Source organism: Pan paniscus, chromosome 1 (genome assembly GCF_029289425.2).
Source record: "Pan paniscus chromosome 1, NHGRI_mPanPan1-v2.0_pri, whole genome shotgun sequence".
Taxonomy (NCBI): Eukaryota; Metazoa; Chordata; class Mammalia; order Primates; family Hominidae; genus Pan; species Pan paniscus.
The window spans coordinates 41,348,317-41,366,968 of NC_073249.2; the positions used below are offsets into that span (position 1 = coordinate 41,348,317).

The 18,652-nt window shown below is 49.8% G+C and overlaps 1 protein-coding gene across 2 annotated transcripts in view; it reads left to right on the plus strand.

The window, feature by feature from the left end:
* The window catches only part of PLXNA2 (plexin A2), a 247,885-nt gene that overhangs the window by 218,944 nt on the left and 10,289 nt on the right, over positions 1-18,652 (plus strand). For both annotated transcript variants that reach the window (XM_003831204.8, XM_034945808.4), the window contains exons 17-28: positions 85-178; positions 5,076-5,315; positions 5,983-6,126; positions 6,451-6,685; positions 7,990-8,132; positions 8,827-9,095; positions 11,135-11,201; positions 11,426-11,572; positions 12,212-12,371; positions 12,722-12,825; positions 16,602-16,701; positions 17,687-17,877. In XM_003831204.8, coding sequence (XP_003831252.5) covers positions 85-178; positions 5,076-5,315; positions 5,983-6,126; positions 6,451-6,685; positions 7,990-8,132; positions 8,827-9,095; positions 11,135-11,201; positions 11,426-11,572; positions 12,212-12,371; positions 12,722-12,825; positions 16,602-16,701; positions 17,687-17,877 — 1,894 coding nt within the window. The remainder of the gene's footprint in view (positions 1-84; positions 179-5,075; positions 5,316-5,982; positions 6,127-6,450; positions 6,686-7,989; positions 8,133-8,826; positions 9,096-11,134; positions 11,202-11,425; positions 11,573-12,211; positions 12,372-12,721; positions 12,826-16,601; positions 16,702-17,686; positions 17,878-18,652) is intronic.

The following is an 18,652-nucleotide window of genomic DNA, read 5'->3' on the forward strand; positions in this document are numbered from 1 at the left end:
CATGAGAGGGATCCCTAAGGTGGAGGTTCACCATGCCAGATTTGAGGGGGTTTTTTACCTAACCGAGCCTCTGCCTGTTTTCAGTGGCCACACACCCCTGACCATCACAGGCTTCAACCTGGATGTCATTCAGGAGCCAAGGATCCGAGTCAAATTCAATGGCAAAGAATCTGTCAATGTGAGTAACTGTTGGTCTGCCCCAGCCTTTGGTAAACACAGCTCTGTGTTGATGTTTCGCAATGGGATGAGCTCTGGGTTAGGCACTGGAGCCTCTGAATACTGGAGAGGAAAACTGGCTTAAGACTCTGAGCCTGGAATCATGGTCCAAATACCTGAACCTTATAATTTTTTTTTTTTTTTAAGACATGGCCTCACCCTGTCACCTAGGCTGGAGTGCAGTGGTGCAACCACAGCTCACTGCAGCCTTGACCTCCCGGGCTCAAGAGATCCTCCCGCCTCAACCTCCTGAGTAGCTAGGACCACAGGCGCATGCTTGGCTAGTTTATTATTATTATTATTTTAGAGATGAGGTCTCTCTCTTTTGCCCAGGCTGGTCTCAAACTCCTGGGCTCAAGTGATCCTCCCGCCTTGGCCTCCCAAAGTGCTGGGATTATAGGCGTGGGCCACCATATTCGGCCCTACAATGATTTTTATATTATAATGACAGTACAATTTCTTGTCAGAAGGTGATATAGTGAGTGTATCAAAGTACTGGCTTCTGAGTTTATGATACAGCACAAAAGGACTCCTGTTTTATGACAGGTTGACTTTGAGGTCCAGTGAAAACCCATATTGGAAGTGGTTGGAGAAATTCTAGCTCCAGATTCAGACATGTCTGGAGAGGAAGCAGGGTTCTGCCATCCATTAGCTGTACAAGCATGGTCAAGTCATTTAACCTCCAGATCCTCCACCTCTCAGCTATGAATGGTGACAAGCAGACCTGCCTCAGCTTCATAACCTGCCAGCCCGTGGCTGGCATAAGGTTGGCAGATGATAAATGCTAGTCACTGCATCAGATAACTCCACCTAGGTTGCTAAGATGATAAGTTTGGACATTTTATATTAGTCTTCCATGCACAGCCATGTAATTTTTATAATTTTTAAAAAGTTGTCTGTATCATAGGGATAGAATGTCTGATATGTTGTAAATTTTTTATCATTTTTCTAGGCTCCATCTCACTCTTTCAGCCAATATTTTTTGAAACATGATTGTATTCATAATTATATTATAGCAGAAGCTACTATGACCATTATTTTTCATAGAAATTACTATCATTACTGCTTTGACCTTCAGGGGCTTGACTAGGCTAAGATGGAGATGGAGAAGATGGTGTTATGTCTCCCCTCTTACCCCTGACACATTTCCAGGGTACTTGAGGCTTCCATAAGAAACACAGAGATACACAAAATGACAGAGTGTTAGAAGGTTAGATATGGAAAGGTCTCAGGGATCATCTGATGCAACCCCTTCATTGTGTAGCAGAGGAAGCTAAGGCCAGAAAGTTAAATGACTTGCCCCCAATCATACAGGTGACTGGTGGAAGGGCCAAGGTGGATCCCAAACATCCAGACTCTTCGTAACTAGGCCACATGAAATGCTGGTGGGCTTGACATTACCATCCTGCTGGAGATGTGGGGGCACTTGTACCACACCCTCAGTATCCACCATGGTCACTCCTTTTTGGGCTAGGTGAGCGCATGCCTCCTTCTGCCAGGTGTAGAACTTGATCCATGGGTAAAAGAGCCTAGGCCCCCACTCCATTTCCAGACTGAAGCTCAGGGTCCCCAGAAACTCACAGGTAACTCCAGAGTCTAGGGTGAGGTATGGGAACAAGAATGGTAAGTTCACACCCAGGAAGGATTAAAAAAAAAAAAAAAAAAAGCAAGCAAATTAGGTACATGTTTTAAAATATAGGTTTTATTGTTATTCAGGTATGGCAAGGCCAGAGTATAACTTGTTCTACTCATAGATCAAATCCCAAGAGAAGAGGGAAGTCCATGCCCCGGGGGTCACAGGGGGAAGCACCAGGGTTGGTCTGCCTGGAGGCGGAGGGAGAAACCGTGGCAAGAGTCTTTATGTGGTTTCTGCAGGAAGGAACAGGCATAGCAGGGTAAGCAAGTTTAGGATCAGCTAGTTTGAGTCGTTTTAGCAGGCTCTGGGGCCCAGGGCTGTCCCTAGATGTTTGGTGCCTGGTCCCGGAATGATGAGGGCATGAGGATAGTGTGGAAAGGGGCAGTTGAGCTGTGGGGTCTGGATTGGTTTGTGCATATGAAAGCCACGCTCACAGGCAAGTTATTTGCTATCTCTAGGATTTTGCCCTGGGAGGGACATTCCTCCCCAGTCAGCAAGGCCCCAGATGTCAAAGCATCGGCATACAGAAAATAAAAGACGTAATTAATACAGTCCAGAGAAAATTCTGGAGAGTGAGTACGTGACCTCCAAAGGCTTCAGCCTTAGTCCTCAGGAAGCCATTGAAGAGAAGCCTGGGCTGGGAAGCCCCTCCCCTTCCCCACACCTGACACCTGTGGCCAAAGACTCAGGTCCCAAGCCCCCTGCCCCCTCACCAGGACTCATTTACAGTACTGGGCAGGAATGTTCTCAGCGCTTCCTCCAGCCCCATGCACCATGATCTCAATGTTCCAAGGACTTAAGAAGCAGTTCTGCCCTCTGGGGAGCTGGGGGCCCTCAGTTTCAGTGGTGACGTGCCTGGTATCTACAGGCTGGCAGACCCAGAGGGAAGGATGCAGGAATATAGATTTCCATCAGCTGGCTCCAGAATGGGAGGCTCAGAACCCCTGCCCTGTGCTTCTGCTTTCAGGAATGGTAGGAGAGAGGCACTTTGCCCCTGAAGCCCTGCCTGGTTGGGCCCCATCTCATCCTCAGCACACCTGGGCCTACCCCTCATCTTTGGGTTTTGAAGCTGCCCCAGGGAATAGCTAGGAGGGCCAGAGTGAAGCCGCCAAACCCAGAGGAATGTTTGGCAAACAGAAGTGCCAACGCAGCATGGGGCAGGCAGCGTCCAGAGGCCTCTTGCTTGGGAGTGATTTGCTTATTCATAGAGGAGCCTGGTCTAGGGAAGCTAGACTGGGACCAGCAGAGAGGAAGATGTTGGAGTGAGGCTCACCAAGGCTCGGTGTCTTCTTGCAGAACCCAGGAATTGGGACCCCCTGGTTCAGCTGTACCCATTTCACCACACCCCTCAACCTCCCCATGCCTCATTGTACCCTGCTGGAACATGAAAGGGGCATTAGGTTCATAAGGGGCTGCTGAATTGCACCACCAAAAGGGCAGGAATGTGTACTCCCTCCCACTACAGCATAAAGGCCGCAGTGAGCCGTTTTGTTTAAACTCTTAAATTCCCTTTGGAAAGGAAGGGTTAAGACTTGGACTTGAAGCTCTGACATAATCTCTATGCAAGTGTCAGCTTTTTTTGCAATTTCACACACAGTCTTGTTTTCTGAACATGAAGCTCGTGTGTGTGTATGTTGGCCAGACGCATAACATGTGTGGACCTGCCAGGACAGTGTGTACTTGAGCAGTCTGAGTTCTCAGAGATGCCCTGGCTGTTGCCGGGACCCCGCTGCTCCCAAAGCTGAAACTGAGCTGTGCTGGGTGGGAGCCAGGCAGAGAGGGAGTAGGAGTCTGGGTTTTTCTTCCCAAGCCCCACGTGGGCCCTTTAGTGGTTTCTGCAGTCTGGCTGCTGTCTTGGGCAGCCCCAGAACTAAACCTCCACAGGAGAGAATGGCACAGCTCATGCTAAGGAGGGACTGGACCAGCCAGGATTTTAGTGGGCATCAGAGACCTCCAAGAGAAAAAAGATATCATGAACTCTGTGTCAAAACCAAGCTTCTGTCCCAGTGCAGGGTTAGGGGACACTTGGTTAGAGAAGAGAGAGAGGTCCTGCATAAAACATTTGAAGAAGGCTGGGCCCAGTGGCTCAGGCCTGTAATCCTAGCACTTTGGGAGGCCGAAGCGGGTGGATCACCTGAGGTTAGGAGTTCAGGACCAGCCTGGCAAACATGGTGAAACCCTGTCTCTACTAAAAATACAAAAATTAGCTGGGCGTGGTGGCACGTGCCTGTAATCCCAACTACCTAGGATGCTGAGACAGGAGAATCGCTGGAACCCGGGAGGCGGAGGCTGCAGTGAGCCAAGATCGCACCACTGCACTCCAGCCTGGGCAACAGAACAAGACTCCATCTCAAAAAACAAAAAAACAAAAAACATTTAGAGAGTTGCAGAATCCTATTTTTCATCAGTATTCAATCATCATTAACTGAACACCTACTACATACTGGGCAAAGTGCTCATCTCGTACCACTTCCTGCTCCACACTCTACACACACACACACACACACACACACACACACACTATGCTGTTCTGTCCTACTTTTTTCTCAAACATCCCATGCTCCCTTGTCCCCAGGCCTTTTGGTGCTGTTCCCTCTGCTTGGAACTTGTTCCCTTCCCCCTCCCTCTCCTTATCTAGGTAAGTCCTACTCATTCTTCAGATTAAATTTCATTCATTTCTTCCATGGGAAAACTTCCATGAGTCACTCCTACCCTGCTTCAGGCCATGCACACCCACGTGTGTGCATGCATGCACACACACATACACACACACACACTCATGCACACACACAGACACTCCTAGAGTAGCTGGTACTTCCCTACCAGGGCATTTATTTTTCACATCTCTGCATGCATCCAACAGTGCCGTGTGCCCCCCATGCCCCAGGCCCTCTTCCAGGACTAGACTATAATGCTTCTTTGTCTTCCCTCTAGACTGTGACTATTTCGCTCTATAGCCCCACCTCCTAGCACAGTGCCAGCACAAACTAGAAACTGGATGCCCAAATAGCGTTGGTGAATGAATTAATGAAAAAGCTAAAATGCCCCCCACTCCCCCAAAATTTCACTGCCCTTTCCTGGAGGGCTTTCCCATGGAATGGAGACAAGCAAGTAAACCCAGTGACGAGGCACAAAAGCAGGGAGAGGGTGGGAGAGCGGCTGTGGGCCCCTGGGCTCTGTGCCAGGCACTCCGTGTGTGAATGCTGCACTCTGGATCTCTTAGGTGTGTAAAGTTGTGAACACAACCACCCTCACCTGCCTGGCACCCTCTCTGACCACGGACTACCGCCCTGGCCTGGACACTGTGGAACGCCCAGATGAGTTTGGATTTGTCTTTAACAATGTCCAATCCTTGCTAATTTACAACGACACCAAGTTTATCTACTACCCCAACCCGACCTTTGAACTGCTTAGCCCTACTGGAGTCTTGGATCAAAAGCCAGGATCGCCCATCATTCTGAAGGTAGGAGTGCCCGCCAGAGTGGAGTGCCACCAGGGGCAGCAATGCCAGAGGGCGCTCCGCGCTCCTGGCCTGACTTTCTTTCTTTCTGGCTCTCCTTTCTATGCAATTGAACTTGCAAAGCTGTCTCCTTCCTACAGAAGTAGCTCATGGGTAGATATCGACCCATCAGGCGATATAGCTTGCACCCAGGCTTCTTAAGAAATACTTTAGAATATTTCTGTTAGTTCTTGTGAGCTTTGGGAACCAGAGGTACTGCAGTGAGTTGGGAGTAACTGTTTCCTTTTCTGTCCACTCTGTGGCCACAGGAGCCCACACAAACATTTCAAGAGGTCACAGTCCCTGGCACTGTCCATCCAAGTGATTTGTTGCCCCACTACTTTCATGAAATCCCATGCATCCTCCCCCAAAATTTTCTCTTGTTTAGTGTTTTGTCTCCTCTGCATTTTTCCCACTCTCTTCTTCATTTTCATTCTCTCCTGCGTCTGTTTTCTCTCTTTCTCTCTAGATCATGGCTGTTAGAAGTCCCCTCCACAAAAACTTGCCAAGGAGTCATTTCCTGGTTTTTGCACTGCTGCCCTTCCCCCTCTCCTTAATCTCTTTTTAAGTAGGCAATTAACTTGTGCGTGCATGTGTCAATTATGCCTATAAAGACTGCTATTCTCTACAGGGCAAAAACCTCTGCCCTCCTGCCTCTGGAGGGGCCAAACTCAACTACACTGTGCTCATCGGAGAGACCCCTTGTGCTGTCACCGTATCTGAGACCCAGCTTCTCTGCGAGCCTCCCAACCTCACCGGGCAGCACAAGGTCATGGTGAGTGAGCCCTGCGTCTGTAATGCCTCCTCCCCGCCTCGTGGTGCATGTGTGATCTGTCCTAAGGAAAGGCTTTCTTCTGTCTCATTGCCTGACTCACCCTCTCCATATCTCCTCATCTCTGGGTCCTACATCAAAATGGGTATAAGCTGAGAACACAAGAAAAGAAAGGCAGATGCCGAGGCAGGAAATTGCTTTTTATCTAGAGCTGCACTGTGTGGTTGTGGTCTGTCATGTCCTTCCTCGCACTGTAAGGATCTGCTGGCATGCCCGGGCTCTACACCTGTGTGCATCCATGTGCGTCTGTATGTGTACAATGCACAGGTTCACGTGGGCGGGATGGTGTTCTCGCCTGGCTCGGTGAGTGTCATCTCAGACAGCTTGCTGACCCTGCCAGCCATCGTCAGCATCGCGGCCGGCGGCAGCCTCCTCCTCATCATCGTCATCATCGTCCTCATTGCCTACAAGCGCAAGTCTCGAGAAAATGACCTCACTCTCAAGCGGCTGCAAATGCAGATGGACAATCTGGAGTCCCGTGTGGCCTTGGAGTGCAAGGAAGGTTAGTGGAAGCACACCCTCATTTGCTGGGTCCCTCTTTCTCCACCTGCCTTGTTGCCTTTCTCCCTGCAGACAACTCCTATCTTTACTCCCATCGCTGCCAGCCATGCCTCTGCATTCCACTTTCACCCCTGTTTTCCCAGAACTTCTTTTGCTTATAGGGCCAGAGATGTCCAATGAAGAATGCCCACTGCATGAGGACCCAGGTCCGATTGCATTGTTCTAGTCCCTTCTTTGCTCTGACCCATCCCACAATCTGGCAAACACCTTCTCCCTCTCAGGGCCTCAATGTCCCCACAGTCAGAGCCCCCAGGCTCCACAGCCCCAGACTCTAGATCCCCCATGGGAGTGTCCAGCTCTTGTTTTTCTGCACACTATCTTCGCAGCACGTGGGAGCAGCAGCAGCAAAGGCAGAAAAGCACCTGCCTCATCTCCCCCAGGGTTTGTTTTCCATCAGTGCTGCAGGCTGAGTGCTCTGAAGGCCGCCACTTGCTGGTGTCCTTGGCTGTGGACGTGTGTGGGAGTGCAGATTCTGTTTTCTCCCATGTCCCACACAATCACAGCCTCGAGGTGACGAGTGTACCTGGCGTCCTCTCAGGCTGAGGACCTGGCAGGCTCTCTGGGTAAACAGCTCAATTAGGAATGAAAACATTTCTCCTTTTGCTGCAAATGTCAAGATCAGAAACAAGCCCTCTGCTGGATGACAGGGAAGAGCTGGGCTGGGAAATAGGACATGTGGAGCCAAGGTTCCTCCTGGCAACAGGGCTGGTGAGTTTGGCAGAGGAAGGAGCCAGGAAGACAGGTGTGCCACCACCAAGGTGAGGCTTCTGAAGCCCTTGCCTTCCCAAACTCGGCTCTCAGCTGAGCGTCTCATGACCAGACCTCCCCTAGGCTTTTGCATCTTGATTTATTGTCTTGATTAGAAAAGGGCAGCACTTTGCCTGTTCTGGTCTTTGCTGGACCCCCTCAGCCATGGTCTCTCACCTGCCTCCAGCATCTCCGGGATCTTTACTAAACGGCCCAATCATGATACTTTTTTTTCCTTGTTGAAACTACACTTGTAATATGTAAAGAGAAAATTCGAAATTATAGATAAGTATAGAGGAGAAAATAACATAAAAATCACCCATTTCCCCACCACCTAAAAACAGCTGGGAGTAGCCCCGCCCTCTGGAGACACACTCCCGTAATCCTCAGAGTCTCTACAAAAGGTCCTCCCCTCCTCCTTTGCAAACTTCTTCTCCCTCTTTCTCCTCCCCCGACTGGGGCTTCCCCACAAGCCTCTCTGTCTGCTTATTCTCATAGCTTTTGCTGAGCTCCAGACGGATATCAATGAGTTGACCAGTGACCTGGACCGCTCAGGAATCCCTTACCTGGACTATCGTACCTACGCTATGCGAGTCCTGTTCCCGGGCATCGAGGACCACCCCGTCCTACGGGAGCTGGAGGTAATGCCTGCCTCCTGGGCCCAGCCACCCAGCAGGGATGCAGGCCCAGGGTATCCCAGGAAATCCAGATGAGACTCAGCAGTACTGAGTAAGGTTAGCAGTGAAGAGGGGTCAGTAGTTTGTAACAGCATCTCAGCAACAGAGCTATCAGGAAGGTTACGGCTGAGGGGGCACCCAGGCTCCTTGGGATGGTTCCAGGGTAAAGCTCATTGTTTGTCATTTTTTAATTAATGACTGAACTAATTAACTAAGATCCTGCCTCATTCTAAAATGGATTTAAGATGGCTTAAAGAAAGACACAGGATTCTATGAGGTTTGTTTGTTCATTTGTTGGTTTGTTTTACTAAAGATAATAAATCAGGCAGAGGAGATTAAGGGGAGACTAGTAAACTGAAGAAGTTTGAGGGGGCATCTCCTATTCTATCCTTGGGAAAATCAGGCAGCCTCCCCTCTGAGAGCTCCGCATGGAGCCCAGCCTCCCCGGCCCAGTGCAAGGTCAGAGCAGACTGTCGACCTTAGAGCCAGCTGTTCCTACATCATCACGGGTGAGTGGAATGGGGTGGGGTTGGTTATAGGCCTCAAACATAGGGTCCTACAGCTAGTGTCATCGCCAGCAGGCCCTCAGTGAGACCCTCAGGTAGGAGGCCCGATGCCTGTCCTCTGAGGGCGTCGCCTCCACCACACCCCACCCCAGGTACAAGGAAACGGGCAGCAGCACGTGGAGAAGGCCCTGAAGCTCTTTGCCCAGCTCATCAACAACAAGGTGTTCCTGCTGACCTTCATCCGCACCCTGGAGCTGCAGCGCAGTTTCTCCATGCGCGACCGGGGCAACGTGGCTTCGCTCATCATGACCGGCCTGCAGGGCCGCCTGGAGTATGCCACTGATGTCCTCAAGCAGCTGCTCTCTGACCTCATCGATAAGAACCTGGAGAACAAGAACCACCCCAAGCTGCTACTCCGGAGGTCTGGCCCGCAGCAGTGGGTGGAGAGGGTGGCAGGAGTCTGAACCTGGACAGAGCACCTCATCATAGCAGGACCCACAAGCAGCATGAGAAGGCCCACTCCCCAGAAGGGGCACCCATTCAGAGCAGCCTGTGTCCTCATGTCTCTGCAGGGCAGAATCTGACTTTCCCTCAGCCCAGGGAGACTACAGAGTCTGAAGTCACCCAGGTGTGATGGATGAGCTCAGACCCTTGCTCGGATCTCAGCTGGAGTCCCAGCTCTGCCTCCTGCTAGCTCTGTGATTTCTGGCCAGTGTTGTAACCACTCTGTTGTTTAGTTTCCTCCTAGACAAAATGAGAAAAATAATTCCTATCTCACAGTCTCTTCCTCCCGGTGCCTCTAGAGCTGTGCTGTCCAGCACAGCGGCCCCTAGCCACAGGTAGCTGCTACAAATTAAAATGAAATAGAATGTAAAATCCAGCTCCTCCATCGCCCTAGCACCTAGCCGCATTCTAAGTGCTTGGTTGCCACATTGCAGCTAGTGGCCACCATACGGGACCGCACAGATAGAGAACATTCCCATTATCGCAGAAGGTTCTATTGCACAGCACTGAGCTAGGGATTTGGACAGCCTGGAAGACTGTGCCTTCTGAGCTCAGCTTCCTGGATCTGAATCACAGCATCCACTACACATGCCCACTGCATTTTTCCTGTCAGGGGAGAGGGTTGGAGACCTCAGCATCCCCTGAGTCCACCCTCTCTAGAGGCCGTGGGGAGCCGGGCACAGCTTTGGAGTCCTCTGGGCAGCGGGGGCTGGAGGGCTCCAACTCCGTTCACCACCCCTCCTCTTTAGCCTTCCTCTAACAAGGTCTCAGGCTTCCAGGCCCCACGTGGGGTGAGGAGGGAGGAAGAATGGCTTTGCTTTATGAGTACTGAGCCCCCATCCTGCCAATCTGAGCATTAGAAACTCTCATTAAGAACTGTTGTATTTAAATTAGAGCTAATCTCAAGCACAATGCAGGGAGAGGGTGCTGGGAGGAGCCACGGGAGAAAGCTACAATTTTTTCTGCCATTGTCACTCTCTCCCAGGCCCAGATTGCTGAGCAGCCCTGGCAAATGCCTGGGATTTACTGCAACCAGAGGGTATAATTTGCACCACGTGCAGGGAGTTAAAATACCCCTCCGGCATCCCCTTCACTGAGGGTCTGTCACAGCCGTTTTGTTCCTTCCCAAATCCCCAGATCTGTAGCCCTGGGATGGGAAGGGGAGGGGGGCCAGCCCTTGCATGAGCAAATCGCCTGTTGGCAAAACACTTAAGCACTGCTCTCTACCTGAGGGCTGGGATCCAAGACCCCACATGACAGCAATAATGACAGCTAATGGATAGTGCTTAGCAGGTGCCAGGCACTTTTCTTAGCACTTTACAAATATTAACTCATTCAACCCTGACAACAACCATTGGGGGTGGATGTTATTATGACTGTCTCCATTTAGTGATAGGAATACTGAAACCAGAGAGGTTAAATGACTTGCCCAAGGTCACACAGCCAACGTATGGCAGAATCAGGATTTGAACCCAAGGAAGTCTAACCTTGAGTGTTTTTGGAGGGGAAGGGACCAGCCACCTTCCAGATAGGCAAAACAGGGTACTCACACATGCAAGAAAGCCCAGAGGGACTGGGAAACTCTCTAGTTATCACCCTGAGGCCAGAAGTGAGTTGGGAGAACCGGTTCTTTATAGCCCTGTGGGATAGTGAGGTGCCTTTATCCACGGACCCTGTCTCAGATGCAGCCAAAGTTCAGAGCACCATGGACCATCAGGGCTGAAAAGGCCAACCTCTCCATTTTCATAGGAAATTGAGGCCCAGAAAGAAGCCACCCCTACCCCCAGGTCACAGTCTAGTTACTGGGTGAGCTGGGCTGGGACCCAGGTGTCCTGACTCCCGCCCTGCGTTCTCCCATGCTCCATTGTTCTCTTGGGAGACCTCATGGCAAGCCCAGGCCCCACCATGGAGACCCCTCTGTGAAGGACTGCCCCTTACCCTTTCTCCCTTCCCCAGGACAGAGTCTGTGGCTGAAAAGATGCTGACCAATTGGTTCGCCTTCCTCCTGCACAAGTTCCTAAAGGTGAGAAAGGGAGTGAGACGGGGCCTAGCGTCCAGGGCAGGATGGCACTGCTGCTCAGATCCTGGCCACAGGGCTGCATGGGGACCCCCTCCCTCAGGAGCAGGAACCTGGACTGGGTGTGCTAAAGCCCCTCCTTCCACTGGCCTCGCTCCGAGAGAGGAAAGGGAAAACGTGCAAACCTGAGGAGGCCGTGCCCACACCTCCTGCCCTGCCTGTGCCCACAGGAGTGCGCGGGGGAGCCACTCTTCATGCTATACTGTGCCATCAAGCAGCAGATGGAGAAGGGCCCCATTGATGCCATCACGGGCGAGGCCCGCTACTCCCTGAGCGAGGACAAGCTCATCCGGCAGCAGATCGAGTACAAGACCCTGGTGAGGAAGCCGGAAGCTCCGGGCCCGCATGTGTATCTTCTACTTCTGCCCCTTACTCTGCCTTCTGTCCATAAAAGCAGTCTAGGGGGTCAATAAAGAGGATGGGAGGCTGGTCTGGGGTGAGCCCAAAGGACAACTAAGTGTACCAAGAGCAAGGTGGCAGGCCCGCCCCCCCCCCATCCCAAGCACTCTATGCCTCGGTTTATCCTAGATAATATTGGAGGAGAAAAAAGTTCACCCATGATTAGTTATTGGGTAATTGGTATTATGAGAAAGATGTATGTTGGTTCCTAACATAGAGGCTTTGGGGAAGTGCATGACTAGTCTCTGATACATGTAGAGCCATCTCTAAACACTGAGGGTGCCTCATTCCAGGACTATAGTCTCCCCTAAGCTGTTCAGGAGCTAGAAAGTAGAGTCCTGGTGCTTTGAGAAAGAAGAAGTGGACACAATGACTCAAGCTCTCATTTGGCAGATGTTACGAAGGTGAGGGAAACTGAGTCACAGACCAGAAAAGTACCCTTATTTCCCCTATAAGGAGGGTGAACTTTGGAAAAAGAAGATTCTGAGGTCCTGACCCTCTCCCTCAAACTACTCCTTCAACTCCTGTCCTGCTCACCCTCTGTCCCCCACTTGTAGATCCTGAACTGCGTCAACCCTGACAACGAGAACAGTCCAGAGATCCCAGTGAAGGTGTTAAACTGTGACACCATCACACAGGTCAAGGAGAAGATTCTTGATGCCGTATATAAGAATGTGCCCTATTCCCAGCGGCCGAGGGCGGTGGACATGGACTTGGGTAGGAAACCTGGACTCAGAGTGTGAGGGCAGGGGTTGAGGGGTGAAAGAAGGGAAGCTGCCCTGCACACAACCCTTGCAGGGGCATGACTGTGTCCTGGCCAGGTGAGGCCCATGTGAAATGCTTCCCGCTTTGGGCACTGCCTGTTCAGATGTGGCTGTCTCTGGGGAGGTCTACGTGTTTCCTCTGCTGCCTGGGCCCATGGAGCCCTAGATGTCTCTAGCCTCTGTTATTGGTACCAGCTTGAGGGGGCCGGGTTGCCAGGTCCCTAGAGAAGGTGCAATCGGGAGACACTGGCTCACAGCCCTCATCCCTCTCACGCTGCTCCCTGCACCACCCCCTCCACCCAGAGTGGCGCCAAGGCCGGATCGCCCGGGTCGTGCTGCAAGATGAGGACATCACCACCAAGATTGAGGGTGACTGGAAGCGGCTCAACACACTGATGCATTATCAGGTGAGAGGGGGTGTCTTTTCCCCTTTTCAGCTTCCCAGAATGTTCCCTTCCCGCTAAGCCTTGCTCTAAGGCCTCAGAAGTCTAAAAAGGATTTTCCTCTCCCTGCTTTCCTCCTCCTGCTGGAGCATAGAACAGGGATTCCTAGCCATGGCTGCCCATTGGAATTACTGAGGGAACTGATAAAAAATGTGAGTGACCAAACTCCACCCTCAGAAACAGATTTAACAGGTCTGGGGTAAGGCCTAGGCATTTCTATTCTGTGTACCTCTACATTTGCAAAAAAACAAAACAAAACAACAACAACAACAAAAATCAAATGCATATTGCAAAGCCCTCCACATGGACAACTACCTTAAGGTACCTGGCACTTTCTCTCTTTAGCATCTTACTAACACAGCCCACACCTCTGACTTACAGTGGAGCAGGGAATTGGATAGACTTCTCTTCAGGTCTTACATTCTTCCTCTTAGTAGCTGGTGTCCTTGGGAAAATTACTCAGGCTTTCTTTTCTCTCATGTGTAAAATGGGGCTCCTGGTGAACCCTGCTCCGTACAGTTGTATGGAATAGATTCAAGATAGAAGGTGAGCTGTTTAGCACACAGGCAGACACATTGAATGAGCAGTCAAAAAAAAAAAGAAAAATCCCAGCAAAAGAACACAAGATCAAGGAGGTATCTACTCCCGCCTCTTCTCCCCTCCCATGGTAACTACTCGCAGCTGGGGGTCTCTGTAAGATTAAGCACAGGTAGACAGGTTGGGATTCAGAAAAAATACTAAAATAGAAACTGGAAATAAGAGACACCAAGGGAAATTAAACCAACCAGAGGAAGCGCCTCAGGCTGCAAGACCCATGGGATCGTCTGATTAATAACATCCTCCCATGTCCCTGTCTCGGAAAGAAGGATCTGTAGAGGGGCTGGCAGGCTGGGCTCTCAGGCACTGAGCTGCCAACCACCAGGCGCTGGAGCTGGCAGGAGCCTCCATGGGCACAGAGGAAGCTGGGGCACAGGGGTCCCCAAAAATGCTCTTCTCCAGGCTCCAACCCCCTGACTCGCCTGCACCTCCCATCCTGACACCCTGCCTAGACCCCTGCCCAGAGGACATGAGTGTGGTGTAATGGGAAGAGAAGAGGCTTTAGAAGCTGTATTTAAGCCCTGCTTCCCCACTCATTGGTGGTGTGACTTTAATCTCTCTGCACCTTGGGCTCCTCATCTGTAAAATGGAGATAACAACCCTGACTTGTGAAAGTGTGAGGTGCCCAGGATTGTACTTACAGATAAGGTAGCTGTCATCACTCCCTGTTAATTGTGTACACATACACACATGCCCAAACACCACCATTTCATATGGTGCTTAATGTATCCAGTAGAACAATTGTAATGAACCAATTAAAGCTGAATAAGAAAGTACAAAAGAAAATAGCATGATGCCCCCAAATCATGAGTTTCTAAAGGGCAGGAGTGGGGTCTTTCTGCTTCTGTCTCTGATACCCTAATGCTTGTTACTGGGCTTTCCAGCCTACGGCTCCCAATCAGAAGAAGGGACTATTTTGTTCTCATGGTGCTGATCATACAAAGCACTTTCAATTCCCTGATGTCATTTATCATTCATGTATGCATTCAGTCCTCAAATATTTACTGAGTTTTACTGAGTGCAAGTCACTTCCCACATGCTAGCCCTGAGTGACAGGGGACAGCAGGGAGTATTCTTCCCTTTGGGAGACTGTGATGATGATGCTGATGATGCTCATAATAGCAACGCTAATACCAACACTTACTGCGTGCTCACTGGATCCCAGGCACTGCTCTCAGCCTTTCTGTGTTTTAACTTCTTTAATTCTCACCACAAACTACATGCAATTATTATCCCCAATAACCAGTAAGGCTCAGAGAGGTTAAGTCCTGGAGCGGGTAAGCAGCAGAGTCAAGGTCAGACCCAGCCAGGCATCTTGACCATGGACTTGCACCACCTGTTGGTTAAGACAGAGAAAAACCAAGGACAGGAGAGGTTTAGTGACTAGACCTGCAATCAAGTTGAACTGTGGTCATTTGAGTCACCTTGTGAATCTTTCATTAGGTGACAAGAAACTATAAATGATAATGTAATCTGTTCTCCCTGGGAGTGTAAACTCCTGCCCCTGCCAAGCTTTCCAGGTATCATTTCTGGGCTGTCAGTTGTAAGGAGAATTCCTGAAAGAGAGAGGTAGAGACTGCCCCCCTCCCAGTCCTAGTGCTGATGGTACCAACAGCTGACAAGTCCAGGGAGCTACTCTAGCTGGGAAGTAATGGAGCCTTGGCACCTTCCAGGCACAGGACCTTGGAGCTTTATACCATCAAGTCAATGCACTGCCCTCTTGTTACCCTCTCTGGAGTCAAAGGTCCTTGGAGCCCTTGCAGAAGAAAATCTGCATAATCTTAATTAACAAAGAGATGTTAAAAAACTTCCCAGGCTTCCGCAGATTTATAGGGAGGGTAAAATTAAACACCACCACTAAAACCTGCTATCAGGGAATCTCGTTAGCACTAATGTTCATTTATAGTTTGACTTCCCCACATTTAATTCTTTTTTGGTGGGAGAGAGGGACTGACAATTTAAGACCCAGAAAGATGGTTTTATGACTGGTGCAGCTATAAATCAAACTTATAAAGTTCATAAAAATTGTTAAAATAAAAAATGGTTTAATAGGAATGTTTTATGGCCCATAACATTATTATAGCTGTTTTATTCCCTCTGCGTTAGGGGTTTAATTGGATCACCACGATTCTGGGGATTCTCTGTTTTTACTGGATGGAGGGCAATCTTAAATCAAAATGGCCCCAAATGTCTTCAGTATGGCTCCTCATTTATCAGCCCTCTCCCTGAAGGCTGGGTGCTGAGCTGGGGCACCCTCATAGAGGATGGGACAAGACACCATCTTTCTCGCTCAGTCCCCAGGAGTGGCTGCCCTTTTGATGAAACTATTTGAAGTGATCCAGGCATTATAGGACCCAGGCCAGAAAGAAAGCAGAGCCAAAAGGGAAAATGGGCTTCAGACCAGTGTGACTCGAAATAAAATTCCAAGTTAGAATATATAATGAAGAGAACATGTGCTCTGGAGCCTGACATACCTGGCTACAAATATTGGCTCTACCATGTATGAATTATGTGACCTTTAAGAGGTTTCTTAGCCTCCCATGATTCCATTTTTTTTTTCATCTGTAAAATGGGAATACTTGTGCATAGCTCGCCAAGTGGATGGGAAAATAGGTCTAGCCCAGTGCTGTCCAGTAGAAAATTAATGCAAGCCACATGTGCAAGCCACATGTGTAATTTAAACTTTTTGTATTAGTCACATTAAAAAGGTAAAAATAAAAAGATCAATTAATGTTACATATTTTATTTAATCTAACTGGTCTAAAATGATTATCATTTCAATATGTAATCAATTTAAAAATTATCAATAAGATAGTTTATATTTGTATTCATACTGTCATTGAAATCCAGCATGTAATGTATATTTATAGCACATCTCAATTTAGACACAGCTTATCTTAGTTGGGATTAACCACATTTCAAATGCTCAATCCACACACATGGCAAGTAGCTATTTTATTGGGTTATGTACCTCTAACCCAATAAAAGCTCAAAAAACAGCAGTAATGGTTGTTTCTGGTATTCCTGTACTCCTTGCTCTCTACCCCACAGCTATCTTATAACCCTCTAGAAATACTTGACTATCCAACTTCCCAAGACACCTACATTCACCTTTTGTACTGTACCTTTTGTACCCTTCTCAGGTGTCAGACAGGTCGGTGGTGGCTCTGGTCCCCAAACAGACCTCCTCCTACAACATCCCTGCCTCTGCCAGCATCTCCCGGACGTCCATCAGCAGATACGGTGAGAACCACGAGGGCAGACTGGGCAGCTCAGAGCAGAGTCTTCTGAGACCTAGCAGGGCCCACTCGCTACCCCTTCTAACAGCAGGCAGCCCTTGCTGCTGCTGGCCCAATCACAGGCTCCTGCCAGTTGGTTTCTGTCCTCCCTAGTCCAGGCATTCCCAGGCAGCCTGCGCCCTCAGAGCCGTGGGAGCAGGTGGCACCATGTGCCCTTTGTTTGATATCCCAGCCTGGTAGAGGAGTCGGAGTGGCCCAGAACCAGGAAGGCACCTGGCTGGGGGTTCATATATCCCAGGTTGCCTGGGCCAGTCCAGTTTATACCTGTTGTCCTGGCTGAATTATTAAGAGTGCCCCCCTTTACTCTCAGAAGTGTCCCAGTTTGATCAATAAATTAGTCCGAGGAGTACTGGGGCCCCCAGGCCCTCCGGGCAATGAGGTTATGGCACCTCCTTCTCCCTTATTTTATTTGCTCTGGTTTCATGTATGCACTAAGGCCTTGGGCTTCTCAACCAAAGGGCACCACAGGACTGAACCCAGCAGCACCAAAAAGGGCTCAGGAAATTCCATACCCCAGGCTCCATACAAGAAGAGACCCTTAACTCCCAAGAGGAGAATTACAACTTGCAGCTCTTTAGTATCCAGATTTCTATTAAAACACCGACGAAAATATCCTATTGACATTTTACCTATTAATTATTCATTGCTGGGAGTGTCAGAGTAGAGGGGACTCCCAAATTCCCAAGGATGTCTCTAATTCACAAAATTTATAAATCCTTTTCTAAAAAAGCCTTCAGGCTCTTCTGTCCTCATGCCAACCAAGGATCCCTAAAATAACCTACCATATATGAGGTCCCAACGGTCCCCTTTCAGCTGAAATGAGTTTATTCTGAGCGGATGCAGCAGGCGGGCAGGGATCCTGGAAGGATTCTACAAGCAAGGCTGGTGACTCAGTTACTCACAGCCCTCCACCAACCCCTTCTCCTCAGACTCCTCCTTCAGGTATACGGGCAGCCCCGACAGCCTGCGGTCCCGGGCCCCGATGATCACCCCAGACCTGGAAAGTGGGGTCAAGGTGTGGCATCTGGTGAAGAACCATGACCACGGTGACCAGAAGGAGGGTGACCGGGGCAGCAAGATGGTGTCCGAGATCTACCTGACCCGGCTACTGGCCACCAAGGTAACTCCCCCTCTGCCCAGACCAGGGAGTGCTTGTTAAAGGAGCACGTCCTGCCCCTCCACAACACGGAAAGGAGGTCTGGAGTGTGTCCTTCAAGAGGACCCATTCAGACAGTCCAGGTACAGCCAGACCTGGTGGCTCATGCCCATAATCCCAGCACTTTGGGAGGCCAAGGCAGAAGGATGCCTTGAGCCCAAGAGTATGGGACCAGCCTGGGCAACATATCAAGACCCGATCTCCACTAACGAAAAAAAAAAAGAGGAAAAAATTGGAAAAAAAAAAAAAAGAGAGAGAGAGATAGTCCAGTTCCCTGGGCAGGGCTTCCAAAGGATCAGGCCACCGCTGTTCTCTACCCTTTGGCAAAAATAGCAAATATATCTTTGCTTTCTGCGTACTTCTTGAGACTGTTTCACTTCAGAGGAGTAACTCTCTCCCTCTGGACCCCTTAAGCTTTAGGAAGGCAGTGGGGTTTCTTGCTGATATTAGTTGGATAGATATGCTGGCCTTTCTATCCCCTTTCTGGCCACAATGGGAGGGAAAGCACAGAGGCCTGGCCCTGCCAGTAATCCAAGGGGAGGCTTCCTCTTCCCATCCCATCCCACCCCAGCTACCCCCAAATGTTGATGGAAGTGAGGCTTCATCTTTTAGCCTTCCTAGCAGGTAGCAAAATAAGCCTGTAAGTATGACAATCAAAGAGCCAATGTTTTCCAGGCAGGGCTAGATTTCAAATATTCTCCCCGATGGACCCTCCAACAATGGCACTGAAGTTTTAATA